The sequence below is a fragment of the Camelus bactrianus genome, chromosome 4, assembly GCF_048773025.1.
Source record: "Camelus bactrianus isolate YW-2024 breed Bactrian camel chromosome 4, ASM4877302v1, whole genome shotgun sequence".
Taxonomy (NCBI): Eukaryota; Metazoa; Chordata; class Mammalia; order Artiodactyla; family Camelidae; genus Camelus; species Camelus bactrianus.
The window spans coordinates 53,066,683-53,086,673 of NC_133542.1; the positions used below are offsets into that span (position 1 = coordinate 53,066,683).

At 41.3% G+C, this 19,991-nt stretch overlaps 1 protein-coding gene across 4 annotated transcripts in view; it reads right to left on the minus strand.

The window, feature by feature from the left end:
- Nucleotides 1-1,550: 1,550 nt before the first annotated feature.
- ABCA1 (ATP binding cassette subfamily A member 1) overlaps nt 1,551-19,991 on the minus strand; it is a 126,866-nt gene continuing 108,425 nt past the window's right edge. For all 4 annotated transcript variants that reach the window (XM_010952969.3, XM_045515259.2, XM_074361924.1 and 1 more), the window contains 15 exons: nt 19,505-19,674; nt 18,139-18,316; nt 16,048-16,163; nt 15,811-15,955; nt 14,328-14,451; nt 13,248-13,377; nt 12,848-12,968; nt 11,993-12,055; nt 11,257-11,363; nt 8,853-8,994; nt 8,321-8,455; nt 7,234-7,337; nt 6,524-6,616; nt 5,654-5,897; nt 1,551-5,023 (listed from right to left, as the gene is read on the minus strand). In XM_010952969.3, the coding sequence (XP_010951271.1) occupies nt 4,883-5,023; nt 5,654-5,897; nt 6,524-6,616; nt 7,234-7,337; nt 8,321-8,455; nt 8,853-8,994; nt 11,257-11,363; nt 11,993-12,055; nt 12,848-12,968; nt 13,248-13,377; nt 14,328-14,451; nt 15,811-15,955; nt 16,048-16,163; nt 18,139-18,316; nt 19,505-19,674 (2,013 nt within the window). In that variant the 3' untranslated portion in view covers nt 1,551-4,882. The remainder of the gene's footprint in view (nt 5,024-5,653; nt 5,898-6,523; nt 6,617-7,233; nt 7,338-8,320; nt 8,456-8,852; nt 8,995-11,256; nt 11,364-11,992; nt 12,056-12,847; nt 12,969-13,247; nt 13,378-14,327; nt 14,452-15,810; nt 15,956-16,047; nt 16,164-18,138; nt 18,317-19,504; nt 19,675-19,991) is intronic.

Genomic DNA, 19,991 nt, shown 5'->3' on the forward strand with positions numbered 1-19,991 from the left:
CAGTCCACCATCATCTCCTACTTAGCCTTCCTACTGTCCTTTGCCCCAGATAGCCAGCGAAGTTCTTTCTGAAACAGAGATTAGCTCAAACCACCACCTTGTTTAAACTCCTCATTGCAGTAACAATAAAATCCAGATACCCTAACCTGGCCTATGAGGCCCCACAAGGTCTGATTCCTGCCTCTAATTCCATTCCCTCCAACTCCAGAGACACTGGAATTCTCCTCCCTGCTTCCCAACTTGCCAAGTTTTTTCCTACCTGGGGCTTTTGCACTGGGTATTCTCTCTTCCAGGAATGTTCTTCTGTCCACCTTCAGATTGTTAGCTCCTGTTTATTTTATTCACATCAGAGCTTAAACGTCACTCCTCCAAGGGCTGACTCCTCTTCATCGCTAGCCTGTTACTGTGTTGTATTTTCTTCTTAGCACTTACTGAAGTGTCTGAATTCACTGTATCTGTTTGCCCACACGTCCATTGTGAATATGAATATAATTTCTCCTTTGAAATTCAAGTTCATCGGAGCAGGAATTCTATCTTCAACACTGTATCCCCCGAACCTAGAAGAATATTTGGTGCACAATGCAGTTTGATAAGTATCTGTTACATTACTGTACAATGATGCTCAACTGATTTTACAAGGACAGATTAACTGAGACTCAGCTTCACCAGAACTCTGATGTGAAAAATACATCCACACTTCATCACCGCGCCACGTAGTCTTGGGCCAAGACCAACCACACAGCACTTTTTACAGAGGAGAGTGCACCTCCACGATGTTAGTCTCGTTTCTCCTCCCACGTTCTGCTTTTCCTGCATGCTCACCCTGGCTACCCCTCCCGCCACCTGGACAGTACCCCTGCTACACTGTGTCCTTGTATTTTGGTTGAATAAATAAAAGAACATTGAAGGCTGCCTTTGTAACTTCCTCAATGCCAAATGAAGTCACGAAGTTTTTAAAAATGGCTTAGCTACAGAGTACGTTCAGAGATCTCTCGGTTTCATATCTCTAAGCAGAATAAGTTTATCTAAAACCTCTTAAAAAGAAGCAGACTGACAGACATAGAAGACAAACTTATGGTTGTGAGGGAAGGAGGGGAGGGACAAATTGGAAGTTCAAGATTTGTGGATACTACTATATATAAAATAGACAAACAACAGAGTCCTACTGTATAGCACTATATATTCAACATCTTATAATAACCTATAATGAAAAAATATGAAAATGAATATATATGTATAACTGAATCACTATGCTGTACACCAGAAATTAATACATTTGAAATCGATTGAACGTCAATAAAAATAAACATCTTAAACTTAGTACCACCTGCTACCATGACTGAACCATGAAAGTGCCAAAGACCCTTTATTTTCAAGCAGTCTCCTCAATTCTCTTTTGTGACTGACGCTTAGTTTTTCCTAAATTTCTACTTTGGATCTGAATAGCTTCTCTTTTACAAGCAGATGTTTCTTACTTTTGTAATTACTTCATAACCTTTAACAGTAGGTGGTGCTAGGAATGCACAAAAATAAATTTCCATAGACCAACAGAACTGTCACAGCTTTATTTCGTGACTTATTACAACATAGAAATACGCCTTTTTTAATACTTCATATAAAGTTATTGACAATACAAATTTTTTTTTTGTTTTTTTCTTTTAATGAAAATGATTTAACTTAGAAATCTATTGTGAAACTTTCGTCTAGTTTTGCAATTCTCAGATATTCCAGTGCAAAAATAGATCCCATTACAGACAGCATAAAGTGCTTGGAATGAAGGGCCGATGATAAAGAAAAAGCACAAAAACATAGCTTCATCCTAGGGTAGAAGAAGGGCGAACAGAATACTTAAACCTTATGGAAGTATAAACATTCTATAAAAAGGGATGCAACAATTTTGAAGAGAACTAGAGCAACGTAACTATTGTACTATATTATTACTAGTAAATAGTAACAAGGGTAGAAATTAATCTCAGTATCAAAGTGGTTCAATATAATATGACTCATGGCTCTTTGGAAAAAATTTTTACCTGATATATACAACCACAAAAAGAAAACAGACAAATCCCTTTAGTCAATGATTACTATATAGTGAATGATATGCAACATGTAATAGTCAAAATGCATATGATTTCAGTACATATATTGAAATACAGTAGTTTGAGGTTCGGTTGTGTTTTGTTTTTTTTTTTAACAATGACCTGTGCTGGGCATTTGGGTATAGAGGGCTTTTTTTAAAAAAATGTTTTCTTTTGTATTTTTCATATTCACAGTTGTTAACAAGGTTTAAGGTGTCCAAAAGAAGCAAAAGCAGAAATCTTGGAAGACTTCTGAGAATTTTCAAAATTCACACGGTTACATTTCCACAGGGATTATACAGAAATTTTACTTGACTGAGCAGGGGGTTGGTAAAAATGTCTACTATAATTAGGCTTACACGGAAAAATTCAAGACTACTACCTGGATAGTCTAAAAGGTAACAATATTAATGAAGTAGACGTATAACTGTAGATTGTTTCTAGCTTAAGAGATTCGTTAAATCTATATTGAAACGTAATTTTTTCTCAAAGTAGTTCACAGTGTCTTTTGATTGTTTAAAATATGGCCTTGAAGGAGAGTAATCAAAGAGGAGCTGCTCATGGTTTTAGTATGATACAGAATGAGAACATCACTCTAGTAAAATGGGAAAATTGAAGCTTGATTTTGGAAAGTATCAAATAAGGAGAAACAATTACTCTATGAATTTTTTATCATTAAAGATAACATAAAATAGAATGACCTCATGTCAATCATTATTGGAAAAATGCCTTCATTACTTATTTATCATTTTAGAAAATTTTGGCATTAATTTCTAAAAATCATTTTCGTCTTCTAAGCAACAAATTATGTGATAACATTCAGTAAATTTTTTTTAATGCAGATTTGGAATAGATGTGAAATCTTACACCTTTAGAGTTAATATTTACGTTTTTTTTTTAAAGGAGAATAAATTAGTAATGATATTGAAAGATCACTAACTTCACCAAATAGTAGTTTTCTTATATTTTTGTTGTCTCAAGACAGGTAACATTAAGCATTGGTGCAATAATATTTTGAAAAAATGTTTACTCACTAAAAAAAAATAAAATTGGGTTAGAAAAGTCTGAAATCATCTTCAGGTGGGCATTTGCTGGTTTGGTTTTTTTTTTTTTTTCATGATAGGTTAGTGACTGAGGAGATGAAAAATTTGAGATTGTCAGAATGGGGTATCTGAGATCTTCAAAGGCAATTATTTGAAGGTACTAAACGCCACAATCACAAGTTTTATGTTACTCAACAAGTTGTGAAGCTAGCTGTGTTCTCTGTGAAAGTATTCATTGTTTAGCGAACCTTTTGTCTGGTTTTGCATTGTGGTCAGTCTTGTGACCCTCATGACATTCAAACCTGCTGGCTTCTGCACTGTTGCTGTTTTCAAGAAGTGGGCTCCCCAGTGTTCTTTCAGTGGGTTCCTACAACCACAATAGAACAACCTATATTTGTAAACCAGTTATCCACAGAATATGGCACAAGAAACCTGCTGAGACTTATTTCTCCTCACCCTATCCATGTATACTCCTTCAGTTATAACATACACTCAAAAAGCACTTAATAAACTGAGACTAGAAGACTTCTCGATCATAAACTTAAATACAATGTTATGAGACCTTGGCCACCACACTGTTTTCTGGTCACCAGGCACTAGTCAGACCATCCATTTGCAAACCTACATGAAAAAATAAAGCTAGAGAGGCAGTGTGGCCATCATCCTCTATACCACAGGGTTCTACAAAAAGGCCATTCTAAGGTTTCATAAATCACTGACAGAACTTACAATTCCAAATAACACAAAAGTACAAAGATTTTTGTCAAAATATAGCTCTACCTTTTCATGTTTGAGGTTAATTCAAAAGCCAGAAATAATACTATGCTTGTGTCAAACAACAAGACCTTGAGATGCAGTGTACCGTGTTAGTAGACAATCAGGACAGCTGGACACTGGCCTCCCTCGGTTTGAAGGCACCAATGCCCTGGCCTCCACGGTTTCCAGTCCCAGAAATGTGGTTGCTGATTCTTTGCTTCTTACCAGGACCTAAGTATATTTCAAGAGTCCCAGAAAGGTAACCCTGGAGACCCGTGGTTCTAAGCGAGGGACAACCTAACAATGGAACCAAGTCTCACTAGTCTAGTGCCACCCACAACTTGAATGTTACCACCACCAGAGCAGCTCATCATGGAGGGAATCAAAGCAGAATTTTCCCCACACATGGCACCATCTTGTCACCTGGTATTTCATGATGTCAACAGATTTTGAGAAGAGCAGCTTTCACAAAAGCGTGCATGACACACCATGGTGCTTCAGGCTTTCTGAGCAACTTGGCACTAGTAATTCTGATGCACTGATTGCCAGCAGGGGCTGTGTCACTGGGAAGCCGGTCTCCTGGTACGGCAGGGCTTAACGAATGAGGATGTGCGTGCCTTTTGACTCTGATAATCACTGGCCATGATTACTTGGTGAGTTATTGTTGCAACCCCAGTAAGAATACAAAGGAACAGAAAAAGTATGTCAGACCCATATGTCCGCTGGGCTCCATACTAGAGTTTCACATGAGTATAAGGTAATAAACTAAATTCAAGTCTTTTTCACTCGAGAGCCATACAAGACATAGGCTACAAAGGCACTGCCCTTGTAATGGAATTTTGTTTTCATTGCATTGAATTGCATTGCATTGAATAGTATCAGTACAGTATCCAGTTTACTTCTTCCCACAAAGACTTCCAGCTCGTTCCTCTGGAACACGTCACTCGGTGCAAAGGAAGGTGTGGTTCCTCCTTTCTTTCAGCCACCCTGGAGGAACAGGATTCTTCACACATAACTTTCTTTCACTTTCTCATCCTGCAGAAAAGATGTGAGAACTGCCACATCCACTACTGTCTGGTTTTTGTGTAATGACAGGTCCTTTAAGTGGTCATCATCACTTTGGTCCTTGGCAAAGTTTACAAATACCTGTCAAAAGAAAGATGGACCTTTATAAAAACCTGTAACTCTCTCTTTATTCTAGCTGAATTTTTCCCTGGGTGGAGTTAGATCAGGTAGGAGAATACAAGACTGTATTTAACTAGATTACTAGAAACCTTTGTGTGTGAGGGGAGGGGAATGCTTGAAAAAGCACTAACCATTAACAACTGACCTTCTATAGTGCACCTCCCCCAGTCACCAGCTGCTCAATCATCTATTTACTCTGACTCATACAGGAAAGGGAGAGGGATGAAAGCTGACATCTACCGATGGCCAGGATCTATTTGGTACCTAATGTTACCTAATTTAAATGGGATAAGGCACCTAGCAAAATACCTGGCCCATGGCAGCTACTCAATAAATGGCAGTTTTTATGATTTTTGTGACAATTTATGCTCATAATAACCCTATGAAGTAGATAGTATCATCTCCCTTTTCAGATTCAGGGAGATTAGGTAAAAAGCACAGGTAGCAGATGATCAGGAGGTCAAGCTCAGGTGCTCTGCACTGTTCTGAGGCCCACAATGGGGTTGGGGGCGGTGTTGGCAGGGAAGTAAGGAGAAGGGGCAGGAAACCTCACCCTGGAAAGCAAATCTGTTTTTGACTCTCAAAGCTTACTTGGTCAAGTGTTGTCTGAGAGACAGAGTAGTCTTCTATGTGGAGTCGCTTTTTGCTCTGGGAAAGGGCGCTGAAGATCCTGGCCAGGGAGGACAGTGACGACGGAAGCTGGTACTGCAGCATGTTCCGGTGCTTCTCCTTCAGGACGCTTCCTGGAAAGGCGAGTCCAAAGAACTCCTGGACAGGCTTCAGGTCCGGGTTGGACCCTGCTATTCGTACAACTATTGTGTAACCGTCTCCAAACCTGAAAGCAGGAAGAAGCAAGTCCACATGGAAGATCCTCAGGAAACGTCTCAAAAGGCTATTTAACTCTGAGAACCCAGCTTGGGTCATGAAGACGAAAGATCCCAGACAGACCCGGAAATCAGTTTCAGAGAGAAGGAACCAGTTATCATGTGTTGAATCCCTACGACATGAGATGTCAAACATGACTTGGTTTAATTTTCACCTGAACCCTTGAGGTCGGTCAGATGTTACAGAGAACCTGGAGCCCAGAGAGTTACTTGCTCGTGGCACGAAGCTCAGATGTGCTAGGCCAGGATGTGGACCCAATGTGTTTGACTCCAAAGCCTATGTGCTAACCTAACTGGCATGCATAAATCTTTCCATTTCATCTCTGTCAAGGCTAGCGGTAGACAGTCCTACAACGCTGACTCTCAGAGGTTAAGTAACTTGCCCAAGGGCATACAACCAGTAAGAGGTCAAGATGGAATTTGTGTGCAGCTCTGACTTCAAAGTCCTCATTCTTACCACTACACCATTTTGTACAGTTTATTTCCCTTTACTTTACAGCCACCATGTAGACACTCACAAAAGAATAAATATACAATTTCTCAATGTGTGGGATCCCAAAGAAATTATCTTTGTTACCTGTTTTTCAGATGTTGGACGCTGCCAAGACACCTGAACCTCCCATTGACCATAATTGCCATCCTAGTGCAAAGGGCTTCACATTCTTCCATGCTGTGGGCAAACAGAATGAGGTCTGAGTTTTAGAGAGATGCTCTTAAAACCATCAGAGCATCACCATGACATCTGGCATTTCCAAGAAACAGATTCCCAGCTTCCTAGGGCATAAGTGCGTCCTGTACAAATACGTGAAGATGGAGGGATAATGCTGTTCACTGCCGTGCTGTTTACAATTGTGAAACAAGTTGGAAACAACCCAAACGTCTACACAAAAGAGGAATAATTCAATAAATTGGGGTATATCCTAATGGAATACTATTCACCAATAGCTATAAGAACTGATGACACATCTAAATTAACTGACTTGGAATAATGTTCACAATATTGTTAAGTGAAAAAGAACTTACAGTATATACTAAAGCTTGCATTTTTTTTGTAAAAAAGAAAAAAAAAACCCACATATACCACATGTAGATTTGCACAGAACACCGTGCAAGGATCTGCTGCCCAGTGATAGTAATAGTTGTCTCCTGGTGATGCAGTGTCAGGTGGTTACATTTTTCCTCTCTGCCTTTCTTTATTTTCTATTTTTACACAACGATCAAATATACGATTTGGAAAACTTAAAAAATTACACAACAAAGAAGCCAAGCCAAGTCTTCAGTACAGACCTATGAGATGTAAGCACCACTGATCTCCCTTCCTTGATGATACTTAGGGCGCAGTTCCACAGGAATCGCCGGGCTTTGGGATCCATGCCTGTGGTCGGTTCATCCTGTAATTAGAATAAAGTAAGCCGTATTATGTGCTGGAAAACAAATCAAAGATGGATTTGGTTTTAAATGCAGACGCATCTTTGCAATAGCCTAAGTTTTAGCTTACCGTTCTATTTATTTCTTGATGAACTGAAGAACCAGACCTGACATACGAGAGTGTTTCATACTTGTGTGCAACCAGTTCACTTTGATCAGTATGTCATTGAGTTGAACACTCAGATTTAGTTTTTTATGAAATTAAATTTCTCCAAATATATAGAAAGGGAAGGGGAAAAGTCATTTAGTTTCAATTATCTTTTCATGACTGACAAGTATATACTAAAAAACTATTTTTGTCTGAAATCTCTACTGAAGTCAATTTAAGGTCTGGATAAAATTCCTTTTCTTCTTCTTTTTTTTAAATTCTAGCTCAGTCCAGCTTAGCCTGTCATATTGTACTTGGTAGTCTGAGAGAAAAAAATTTCAGATCCAAATAGTGTAGAGAACATTAAAGCCTCAGCCTAAGGCTTCTTTCTATAATAACTTCAATGCTCTTCTTTTCTGCAGAAGGAAAAGGGGTCACTGTCTGAACTAACCTTCTGTTTTCCATCTCTCTGTAAGAAACCATGACCCAGGTGCTACCCTGGGAATCCTGAAGCTGTATCCACAGCCTCCCTTTTCAGGGGATGCACACACAGATGGCAGACAGAACGGTTCAGAGAAAGGTCAAGTCACATATTGAGCCCCAGCCACACCAGAGAAATAAGGTCCAAAGAGTATCTCCTCTTTTGGAGCATCTGAGGGCCCAGCAGAGCCACCCCCACAAGTGTCAAGGAGAGGGACGAGGGAGCTTCCCTCTGGGTCTCTGAGGCTGCTCCGCTGTTCCTGGCCAGGGGAGGAGGTGTGCCACTGCCACATCAGCCACGCACACCCTGGACACCGGACTTCAGAGATGTTTTCCATTCAGGCCAGAACAGAGTTTTCCAGTGACAGCCACACTCACCAGAAACACCACAGGAGGCCCACCGATCAGAGCCATGGCCGTCGAGAGCTTGCGCTTATTGCCCCCACTGTAGTTCCCGGCGTATTTCTCTCCGTACTTCACGAGGCCCAGCTTCCGAATTGCCCACTCACCAACCTACAAGTGATAAAAAGCACCTTCACTCCCGTTGGGTTTGGTAGTCTTATTGTGCTTTCTTACATGTGCATATGACAACCCTTTTGCTGAGTAGGACCAGAGTCTATAATCACAACCCAGCAAGTTGTGATTATAGAGTCAAAAGCAGGGGGGAAGGGGCTTGTGGGGTGGGAGCAGCACTCCCTCTCTGCCCTCCAGCAGGAGCCTGTTCACCTGTCCCTGCCCCACTGCCACCACAGGTTCCCACCCTGAAAGGAGGCACTAAAAACCAGCACTTTGTATTGCTGCATCCCTGAGCAAGGACAGCCAGAAGTCAAGTGTGAAAGTCACAGCCGTAAGGCACACTGTCAGGACGCCCAAGGAGGCAGGCAGGCTGGCTTCCCGGGGCCCGTGGTACCTTGCCAACTTCCTTCTCTGGGACTCCTCTCAAGAGGGCAAAGAACTCCACGTGTTCTCTTCCAGTCAGTAATTCCGTGATGGCATCAAACTGAGGGCAATAGCCCATATTCTGGTGTACTTCATGGATGTTTGATAAGATACTGCAAGGAAAAACAGAAGTGGTCAGCATTTAGAGCTACTCTGATCAGAAAATCCTGACTAACGTTCCTACAAAGTATGCATGTGCATGACAAAAATACCAGCAAGAACACTTGCTATAGCTTGAGGCAACAGCCTTTCCACCCCCAGGAGGCCAGCCCCTCCTGGAACTCAGCGTTCCTGCCTGCATCCTGCCCAGTCCTTGCATCTGGCTCCGCCGACACCTCAATCTGCAGGTTCAGTCCCATTTCAGAATTCCCAATCCATCCTAACTTCAGTACTATCTTTATAAACAACCTCAGTTGCACTGTCCTGGAGCTTTAACACTAAGTGTCCATCCTTGACTTGCCTCTGGGCTCGGTCATATACACCAAGTGCTCTGTTGTTCCGGTCTCCTTCATGGACATTCAGATCCAGAGGACACCCAGCAACTCGGTACGACCTCTCTCTGCATTTTGCTGCCCATACATGACTCAGCCACAGCACGGTCCAGCCCCCTTGGTGCCACTAAATACTCAACCCTGGTTTTTAAGGGTTTTTTTTTTTTTTTTAATCACAGACTCTGAGAATCTGGGGACAATAAAAATTATACCTACGGACACAATTTTAGATACACTGTGGAGGCAGCTTTTAGGCCCTCTGAAGTCAATCTCAGGTTAAGAATCCCTGATGTAGGAGGAAGCTTGGTGTCATATCCAATCTGATGGCTGCACTACAGCCACCTCTGGACAGCCATGAGTTTGACCTGTCAGCAGTATTCACTCCTCCCTGCATATCAGTCAGTACTCCCAGGTCCAGCCTTTTCTAGAATTATGATCAAGACACCCACGGACCCTTTGCTGGACCTCACAGCTACTCTGTCCAAACTGGCTCTTAGAACCAGGCACTGTGACAAACATTAGTTTGGGGCAGTTACTGCTGCCACTGCGATGTGCTCCAGGACTCTGGTACCAGGGACAAGCCTAGGGACGCAGGTGTGTAGCCTAAGATCTGCTGTTCTAGAAATTCTGTTCTCTTAAACCCCCTCTACACTGCTACCGAAAAACTGGTAAGAGTCAGAGGAGGAGACTCATAAGTACATTAAGTTCCTTGCTCTTTTCAGTTTTATGGGCTAGGAGCCCCCTGTCGTTTTCAAATTTTAAGTCGCCATCCATTAGTGGGTTGTGAAATAAATTTAGTGGGTCACAGTCAGTATTTTTTTTAAATGGCATGGTATAAGGTAGAATAAAAAACATCAGAGTGCACTACAAGCAGTAAGAATAGGTAATGTTTTACAGAACGTTTATTTAAGCTATATGCGTGTTCAAGTGCATATCCTAGGTTGAGAGGTAAAAATGTATTCGATATTATGGGCCATGATCAAAAAGTTCGAAAGAAAGCCACTGCCTTGTACCATCTGTCCACGTGAGAAGCCCAGAGAAGTCCCACGTATTTAGAGTGCTCCCGGGTAATGCTGCCTAACAGGTCTCTAACGTGTCCTGGATCCCTTAAGATCATGCTGCTTAGTGACCTGAGCGCTCTCAGGCAGTAGCCCGGAGGAGACATCAGTAGTTGGTACACACTTTAGAGAGGGCAATTTGGCAAGTATATATAACCTTTTATCTTGTAGGAATTTTCTAGACAAATATAAGGACATATTTAGTGAAAACAGAAACTAATTAATGTCCAACAATAAGTATAGTTGTTGAAATAAACTATAGTTTATATAAAAATAGTTGATGAAATAAAATATAGGTACATGTGCACAGATGTATTTTATGCAGTAACGTAAAATTCCACATCTTAGAATGTGTGACCCATTGAGAAACAGTCATAATACACTCATTAACAAAAACAAAAAAAAATAATTAAAAAAAAATACAGTATCATCTCAACTTCATAATACATTTATATGTGTATATAAAGTCAAGAGATTTGGGGGTGATGGGAATGTTCTAAGACTGAATTGTGATAATGGTTGAACAACTCTGTAAATTGCCTAAAAGTCATTGAATTGTGTAGTCTTAACACAAGAAAATTGTATGGCACATAAATTATACCCGAACAAAGCTGTTAAAAAACAATAATGTGAGACTGAAAGGAAATGTAAATGTTATCTCTAGGTAGTGAAACTGTATATTAATTTTATTTACTTCTTTACAATTGACTATGTTTCAACATTTTTGAAACTATACAGTGTTGTTATAATCAGAAAAAGAACGATATGTTTATTTAAATAAAGTTGAAAAAAGTTTTTGTAGCAAAATACAGACTTCTTTTCTCACCTATTTTTGTTAAGGAAAGCATCTCCTCTGGTAACCGTGGTATCTCCTGTTAACATCTTGAAAGTTGAGGATTTCCCAGCCCCATTAACACCCAGAAGTCCAAAGCACTGAAAAAGATTGGGTAAGTTGTACAAGCAAAATGCTAAAAATCTGAATACAAGTGACCCCTATAAAATAGTCCCCCCAGCTTAGTTTTTATATAACATGATCCTAAAACATTACACTTGATGAAGAGTCAAACATTTTCTTGGTTTTAGAAATCATACCTTTTAACATACATTTTATAATGGGGCCATTTTAAGTGGTGTATGTATTTGTAAATATTATTTCAGTCATCAGGTTCAGGCCAAAGTTAATGTGTGAAAAACAGTAATGAAAGCCAACAAGTCAAATGTCACCATCTAATCTGGCTGAAAGGCATACAAGAATATAAACATGACCAAGAAAGGAGAAAAATATTTTTTTAAACTCTTTCGAATTTCATCATCATCTTGAATGGATCACAAGATCACTTTCTGGATGTGCATGCTTTTCTTAAATTGCCTAAGATTATCCAAAATTGTTCACTTTTGACATATGGGGCTCCCATCCTTTCAATGACTGGTTGCTCCACATAGGTGTAAATCAAGAAGCCTTTTAAAACCACTTTTGACCCCTTACAGACACTGTTGTTTGATTGGGGTAGAGAGCATCTGAATTAACAGGGGCAGATACGATATAGACAAAGTGCCTTTACCTCGCCAGGAGGAATGCCAACGCAAATCCTGTCAACGGCAGGCTTCCTCTTCCTTCTATAAATCTGCAACAAACAAAATGCAAAACTGCATGAGCTGCAGTGACACAGAGCCATCCCAGGCAACTGTGGAAGAGGGAATCATGACCTAAACATACCACAGAATAAGACTCATGATGGAGACTAAGTCACATACTTGATGTGCTGAAAGCTTTGGTCCGTCTCTGCGGCAGCTGGCCTCTGACTGACTCTGAAGCTCAAAATACAAGTGAGTTTCCTTTTATTTTTTAATCTAGTACCAGCTTTCTAAAAACATATGGGCCATTGATATCTACATAGTTTTTATTTAATATATAAAGATATTGTAGATATTAAAAAAATTAAATTCTACAGGGTAAAAATTTATCAAAGCATTATCAAAGTACTGACTGTATTACAAAACAGTGAATTGCTGGGATTCTGGCTCCCAGAGAGGGATGAAACAGACCCTCCTCCTAAGCAGTGGAGACGCACCAGCTTTTTGGACCAGGAAACTGAAAATCACTTACTCTCCCTACTTCAGCTTTGACATGATATACAATATTAGTATGTTTTAATAGAAACACATAAACATAAATGAGAAAAACAAATATACTCAAGAATAAGAATTCACTTTATAATTACTCTCAGTAGGATTTCTTTAATTAAGAAGTCCCCATGGTGTATTTCAGATAAAATTAAATCGACAGAAGGTTGGTATAGATACACATTGTAGGACGCAAGCTTTTTATTAAGCAAGTCAGCAAAATGCTAGTTTCAAACGTATAAGGCTGAAAAAAACTGAAGACAAGTTGTTACTGCCTGTCCTCATTGCCTCACCTTAGTCAACTCCTTGATTTCCAAGATGTCATTCTGTCCACCACCATCAAGAATCCTCTGTCTTTCCCGCCTCACATCTTCATCCTCATCATTCAGAGGAGGAAGCTTTGCCTTTACAGGTCTTAGGGGGAAAGAATTAAGAGGAAAAAAAAAATCAACCTTTCAAGTTATTTTTCAAGGCAAAGACCCAATTTCTGAAGCAGTCCTGTAAAATCTATACTCCAGAATTGTCAGCAGTGTTGGGGGTTGGGGGATGCCCACATTAGGAAAATCAGTTTGATTATCTGCTTTGAGTTCAAGTCAATCCAACTATCACCAGCAAACGTTTTCCCGTGCTCCTCTGTGCTCCTCTTGCAAGACCCTCAGCCAGGCGCTGCATGAGTTCTGAGAGAACGCTCACCTGGGCCTGATGAAGAACCTGTACTGGATCAGCACAGTGATGAGGAAGAAGACCACCCCTTCCACGGCCATGGCGAAGAGGTTTCGTCCCACCAAGTCCCAAGACAGTGGCGAGACAAAGCGATTCTCCCCTGGTGGACACAACGCAGAGATCCAGTCAAAATGAGGCACCAAAGACCACAGCCCTTCCTCAGACTAGGGCTCAAATTCACCTACGTTCCCTCGAGACACCAATGGTTATTGCCCATGACAAGGAAGGAAAAAAAATAAGGGACCCACCACTCTACAAATCTGATTTAGGGTAAGATTTTGGGGAAACATGTCGCGACCCAGCACCAATCACAATTGCAAAGCCAAAGTATCAAAAATCCTTCATAAAAAAGCAAACAATCCAGGGTAATTTTTAGGGTCAGTATTTTAACAAATTACAAGTTTCACTAAGAAAGATTAGAAAGCACTTTAAAAAGGTGCCCTGAAAGGCATATAATGTAACCCAGTGACTCAATTCACCTCGTTTTACATAAATATTCCCTAAATTCCTTATATACCTGATTTGTACCTCCAAGTTAAAAAAAAAAGTCCCTCTTCTGTGCCCATTCAATAACATGGCCTATCTGACTATATGACCAGTCAAAAAGGATAGTAACATGGCCACAGGAGACATAATTTTTAAAGATTCTAAAGGTAGAAAGAGCTGCAGTAAATTGCCTTTTTATAGACTGTGTAAAAGGTAATCTATGACCACATCTGCAGGCCCATGATTTTCCTAATATAGCCAAAGTCTGCACCTTTCCTTCTGATTCTCTGGCCTGTATCTAATTCTCAAAGCTGTGGTTTGACTTTTCCAGTGACACTGACAAACCCCACCGGTGGTATCAGGCACTGGGTCCAAGCCCACACCACTATTTTCCTTACCTCCAAAATTACCCTCTGACCTTTGGTTGTGGTCGTGCCACAACCAGCTATGTTGTCATGAGCCCTAGCAGTGGAGGGAAGTCCTGTGCCCAGCCACCCAAAGTGCCAAGGCCCATGCAAGCTGCCATCTCCATTAAAACATCCTCCAGCCACTGCTGTCACTCACCAAACCTTTCCAAGGCATCAGCCATTGCCTGGTTTTTCACCATGTCAATGAGCCCCCGTCCCAGGCAAAAATGTGGGAAGATCAAGAACACAGACTTCAGGATATCATTGATGTTATTCAGCTTCTGAAAAAATAAGACAGAGAGAGACTGTAGGTCTTTCATGATTCAGGCTAGAAATTTACCAAAGTCTAAAATATGGGAATGAAGAAAAAAAATCTGATTCCCTGAGGTCCAACTGAATCTTTGCATTCAGATACCAATAAATAGCAGTAGTCATAGCTGACGATATATAACGTAATAAGGTTCCGCTCTTTAGAAAATGTGGACTAAAGCTATGAGTTTGGAGAAATATGAGCAAAGTTTAGAAATACATGATCATATTTAATCAGAAGCAAATCCATCATAAAATATTTGTTTAGCATTTTATAAAGCAAATTGCTCCTGTCTGGGTCAATATTTCAGTTTTAGGATTTTGTTGGACTTTTGAAAATTCTTCTTCAATACATCAGTCCAGCAATGGCCAAATACCCAACAACTGAGTAAGCCGCTACGTGCTTAGGGAACATCTCCCACAAGGCAGGTAAGGAAAGCTTTCCATCCCAGCTCAATCCTGGAGGGCAATACTACCAGACTCCATGACAGAGGAAGGGCATTTTAAGCCAGGCCTCCAGGAGTACAGAGAGATTAACAGACAACTCAGCTGAAGTGCCTGGGGTAAGGGTGTGGTGGAACTGCCCAGGAAGGGTGTACACCTCTCTGAAAGGCCTCGTGTGCTCAGTTAAGGTGTCTGGACAAAGGCAATGACAACAGGAATGGACAGGGAACCCTGTTAAAGAGATCTGTGATTGGGGGAACTGGCAAAGTAACCAACTGAATGAGAAACTAGCAAAAGTAAAACATTTAAAATGACTCTAATATTGCCAGCCAAGTGACTGGGTGGACAGTCATGCCATCCAGTGTGACAGGAATGGCAAGAGAAATACTGGGTTCTGAGGGGAAGATGACTGGGACATGGCCAGTCTGGGGCATCTTTCAGTTATCTAAACGGAGCCACCCACTAGGCAAGTGAGAACGTGAGACTAGAATTCAGGGGAACAGTCGGGGCTCGAGGCACAGAGCTGAGAGAGAACAATGTAAGACACTGACAGAGGTGGGGGTAAAAGCTCGCAGAACGAATGGCATCACCCAGAGACAGTATCTAAAGTGGAAAACAAGATGGCAGAGGACAGAAAGCTGGGAAAAAGCAATGCTTAAACAGAAAGAAATACAGAACTTGTCAAAGGAAACTGAAAGGCTTGATCAGAGACACGTCAGGAAGAGGAGGAGTGAGAGGTGCTATGCAAACCCAGACTCTGCAAAAGGACAGAGTGGTCCGTGGCATCAACACCACAGGCAGGGAGAAATAAGATCATGACTGAACACTGTCCTCTGGCTCCCAGAGATGCCCATCCCAGCAGGAGGCACTGTTTCCGCAGAACTCACGTTGTTGGTGAAGAGCTCCAGCACAAAAGTGGCCACACTGCCATTGATGCCGATGAAGAGGTTCACGCTGGTGAGGACCACGTAGGCGGTGCTAGGGATCTTGAACACGAAGGAGGCTGGGTACATAAGAGGTGTGATGGACCACCTGGTGGGGCACAAAGACAAATGTCCACTGGGTGTCCCCTGCCTTCGCTCTGACACCAGATACACCATGTGCCCCACGCAGAGGTGCCTTACCCATACAGCAAAAGTAGGAGAGCGAGCACAGGCAGGTTGGTGGAGGACACGTAGGACTTCTGCTGGAAGCAGATGAAGATGATAATGACCAGCGTGGCAGGGACGACATAGTTGCACTAAAAGTGAAACAAGGAAATCAAGTTTACCCCTAAGTCAAAGACACAACACATCTCAAATCCTCAGCATCATTGGACAAGAAGCAGCAGATAAACATATTGAAGAATAACTTTGAACTAATGAAGCCACAGAAACTATTCATCAAAATACCGGACAATGCATTTTGACAAGGATTTTACCCTCCAATGATTTTATAAACTGCATGTCCTTTCTGTCTTTCCAGCAGAGAAGCCAAGGTGTCACACTCAGTAAACTTACTGAAGGATGGATTCCTGGTCAGAGTGATTTCAATTTCATAGGCAGCAAGTAAGCTGCCATTACTCTTCCCCAAGATGATTGCGTCTGCTTCATCATTAATGCTATATTAGAGTCTGCCCAAGATCAATCTCACTAGTAATCTGTTTATGAGGTAAGCATTTAGAACACGAATGTCAGAACTGTTTCATCACACTGAGACTAATTTTAAAGTCTGTCCTGACAGTGTCTCAAGCATTAAAATGCAGAAATAAATACTTGACCGCAGGACAATTACAAGAATTCACAGCTGGCGGAAGAAAGCACAGGCAGGGAGATGGGAGTGGGCTTGTCAGCTGTTAGCAGAATTTGCAGCTTCAGACCGCAGGATTCTGCAGCTCAGCCCCATCCTACCTAATTGTGTTTTTCAACAACTTAGATGAAGACACACTTACAGTGAACTTCAGAGGCCCTAAAGTGGGGAGGGGTAGATAATACACAGGAAGGTAAGTGATGTTCCTGAGTTAGGGATTCGATCCTTCATCCCTGAATTTCTGACGACTGGCAGAGTCAGAAATTCACACTCAGTGAGCACTCAGTATGTATGAGTTTACTCAATAAAGCAATTACTGGGTCAAGAAAAAAACAAGTGGACATGATATAAAATTCAGTTTAACAGGGGTAAACAGAAAGTGTGGGTTCAAAAAAGTCAATTGCATTAGTGTTGAGTGAAAGAGACCCCATTTATCCATTCCTGTGAAATAGAGGTTGAGTTTGCTAAGACAGTGTTACTTCGAAAATGCATTACCCTTGAGGCTGAGTAATAGAAGTATGGGATAAAGATCAACTCCCTCTAGACTTGTAACCACTCAGACCACAGCCTGAACACAAGGTTAATTCTAGGCTTTGTTTTTCCGAAGGGACATTAACAATACAGGGCACGGCCGTCAGAGAGGCAATCAGATGGGACAGTGACAAGTCTGAGAGGCTTGCTGTCATCCACACCGCCATCACCATCACCATCATTCACATCTGTGTAGTGCTTTAGGGACTGCAAAGTGTGCTCTCATATCATCTTATCTGGGGAAGACTTCAGTTACATGAAAATTGTCTTCAAAAAAAAAAAAAAAACCCTCTGAGGGACTGTACAAGGAGAGAAGTAAATTTTCGTTGTTGGCCTACAATTAAAGGGAGATACATTTCAACTCCATTTTACAAAAATTAAAACTTTAGAATTCTTTGAAGTCCTCCATATGGATCTAAACAGAAGCAATATACTCACTATAAGGTGGCAGGAAAACCTGTTTGCAACGGATGGATACGCTTCTGGTAAAATGGATAAAGTTTTCAAATGACAGACTGAGTTCCTAGGAAGGCAAAGAACACCCTGACTCTGGAGGTTAAAATCTATCAGACATGTTAGAGGCATTGGCTCCGAGTTTTGATAAAGAGTCTTCCACCTCTGTTTCTTTGAAAAGTTGTCTCTTAGGGAAGAAGGTGGTGGTGGTCGTGCGCATTAACTGAAGTCAGTGTGGACAGACTTTCTCTGGTGTGAGATGAGATCTGTGCTTAATGCCATGTTTGGTGACATGACATTGTACAATGGCCTCTGCCTTTTCCTCTTTTGCTCATCTTTAGACCAGCTAGAACATTTCCTGGGGATGCCCAGGGGCTCTCTCCTCCACCCCATCCAGAGCCCTGATGGAGATTTATAAAGCAGAAGCAGACTGGAGTTCTTACCATGTCCCAGACAAAATTGGAGAGCCAGTAGATGACGGGCTTCACTCCACTGATGAACTGCAGGTGCTTCGCTTTGCTGACTCGCTCCTGAATCAGGAACACGACAAAGCTGGCTGGGACGAAGGACATCGCGAAGATGACACAGATGGACACGAGGACATCCACTGATGTGGTCATCCTGAAAAAAGACAGATGGTGCAGCTGAGGACTCAGTCAGGAGGGGATACACACACACAGATATCTGAAGCACAGCCCAAGGGAAAAATCTTTTCACCACGTATATTTTATTCAGGGTTAAAGATGATTATTTTTTAAGTAAAGAAAAAAAAAACCTAATAATTCAAATGCAAAACTGACTCCACTGAGGTCAAAAAGAGTCCATGGCCATAATGGAACCATTAAAGGACATCAAAGAGCAGCCCAATGGCATTTACTTTGTTCTACCATTCTTGACCTTCTATGAGCAGCAAGTTGTAAATTTTCACACATAAAGGACTAGTGTAGCTTGAAAACAAAATTAAGGAGAAATATTAGTGTGAAACTGTTCAGGCACAAATTTCTGGCCATAAACAAGTTTCACAACAAAAGCATGTGGTACATCAATCTAACACATACAAAAATTCTATCAGGTTCTTATATGAGAATAGTCTTATGAGCCCATTAAATGCGGTATAATATAAACTATTTCTCTATATAAATTTTATGTAGGCTTGGTTTAAAGATCCTAGTGACAAATATTGATATTCTATACAAGTGAAGCAGAAATAATAACGGTGCCACACTCCACAGACAAGAAAGAACCTAACGTGTTGAATATCAACTACATGTCAGACTTGGCAATTTACATGAATTGCCTCATTTAACATCACACATCTAGAAAGTTTGGAAACCAGATTCAAACCCAGATCCTCTATGATTCAAAGACTATACCCTCTAAACTAGATCATTCTGGCTTTAACTCTCTCTCTCTATCTGCAGAAATTAAACACACAAGCTGATATAAATGTGTTTCACCTAGTTTAAAAACAGTTGTTTTAAAACAAATGCAATTGATTTTTTATTCAACACTGTGTTAAGGGGGAGTTAAAATATTTTAGGATTTTATTAACAATGTAACTTCATATGAATTCACTAAATAATGACTTTTATGTATGTGTCATTTATCTTCTGCAGTTTAATCCCTGCCCAGCCAATTCATAAAATGATCAATCCCTGTCCAGAGCTTGGACCACCGCAGACACACCATGATGAAACTGTGTCCCCAGCTGTTACTCTACAGTCAGCTTCCTCCTTCCTTCCTCTGCTCCAGGGCCCTCCAAATACCCTCCTCTCCCCACCACATCTGCTCAGACACAGCCACACTTACAGAGCCACTTCCGAGAGCTGCTGCTTGGTGAGATTCAGGGGGTGATTAAAAGCCGTGATCCCGTACTGGCTTGGATTCTCTCCCTTCTGCAGGTTCGCCCGGAGAATGGCGTTGTTGATGACATTCAGGAACGAGCTGATGGCGTGCCAGCCCTTGTTATTGAACCACACCTGAAATAAGACATACCCGGTACATGGTACTATTCCCAAACCCTGCTCCCAGAGAGAGGTGCACACACACAACATGCACGTCAACTACAGAAATCCCAGTCACACCCCACGACAAAGCACGTCAGAGAACATGGCAAGAGAGGACATCGGACAGCAGCCGGGGTGTGCCTGGCACTGACCATGTGGCCAGGCACCATGCTGACCATCTTTAACCCACTTAAGCCTCACCACAGCTTTGAGGTGACCATGCTTACTGTCTCTAGTTGATAGATTAGGAAACCGAGGCTTAGAAAGCTTAAGTAACTTGTTCAGGTTCA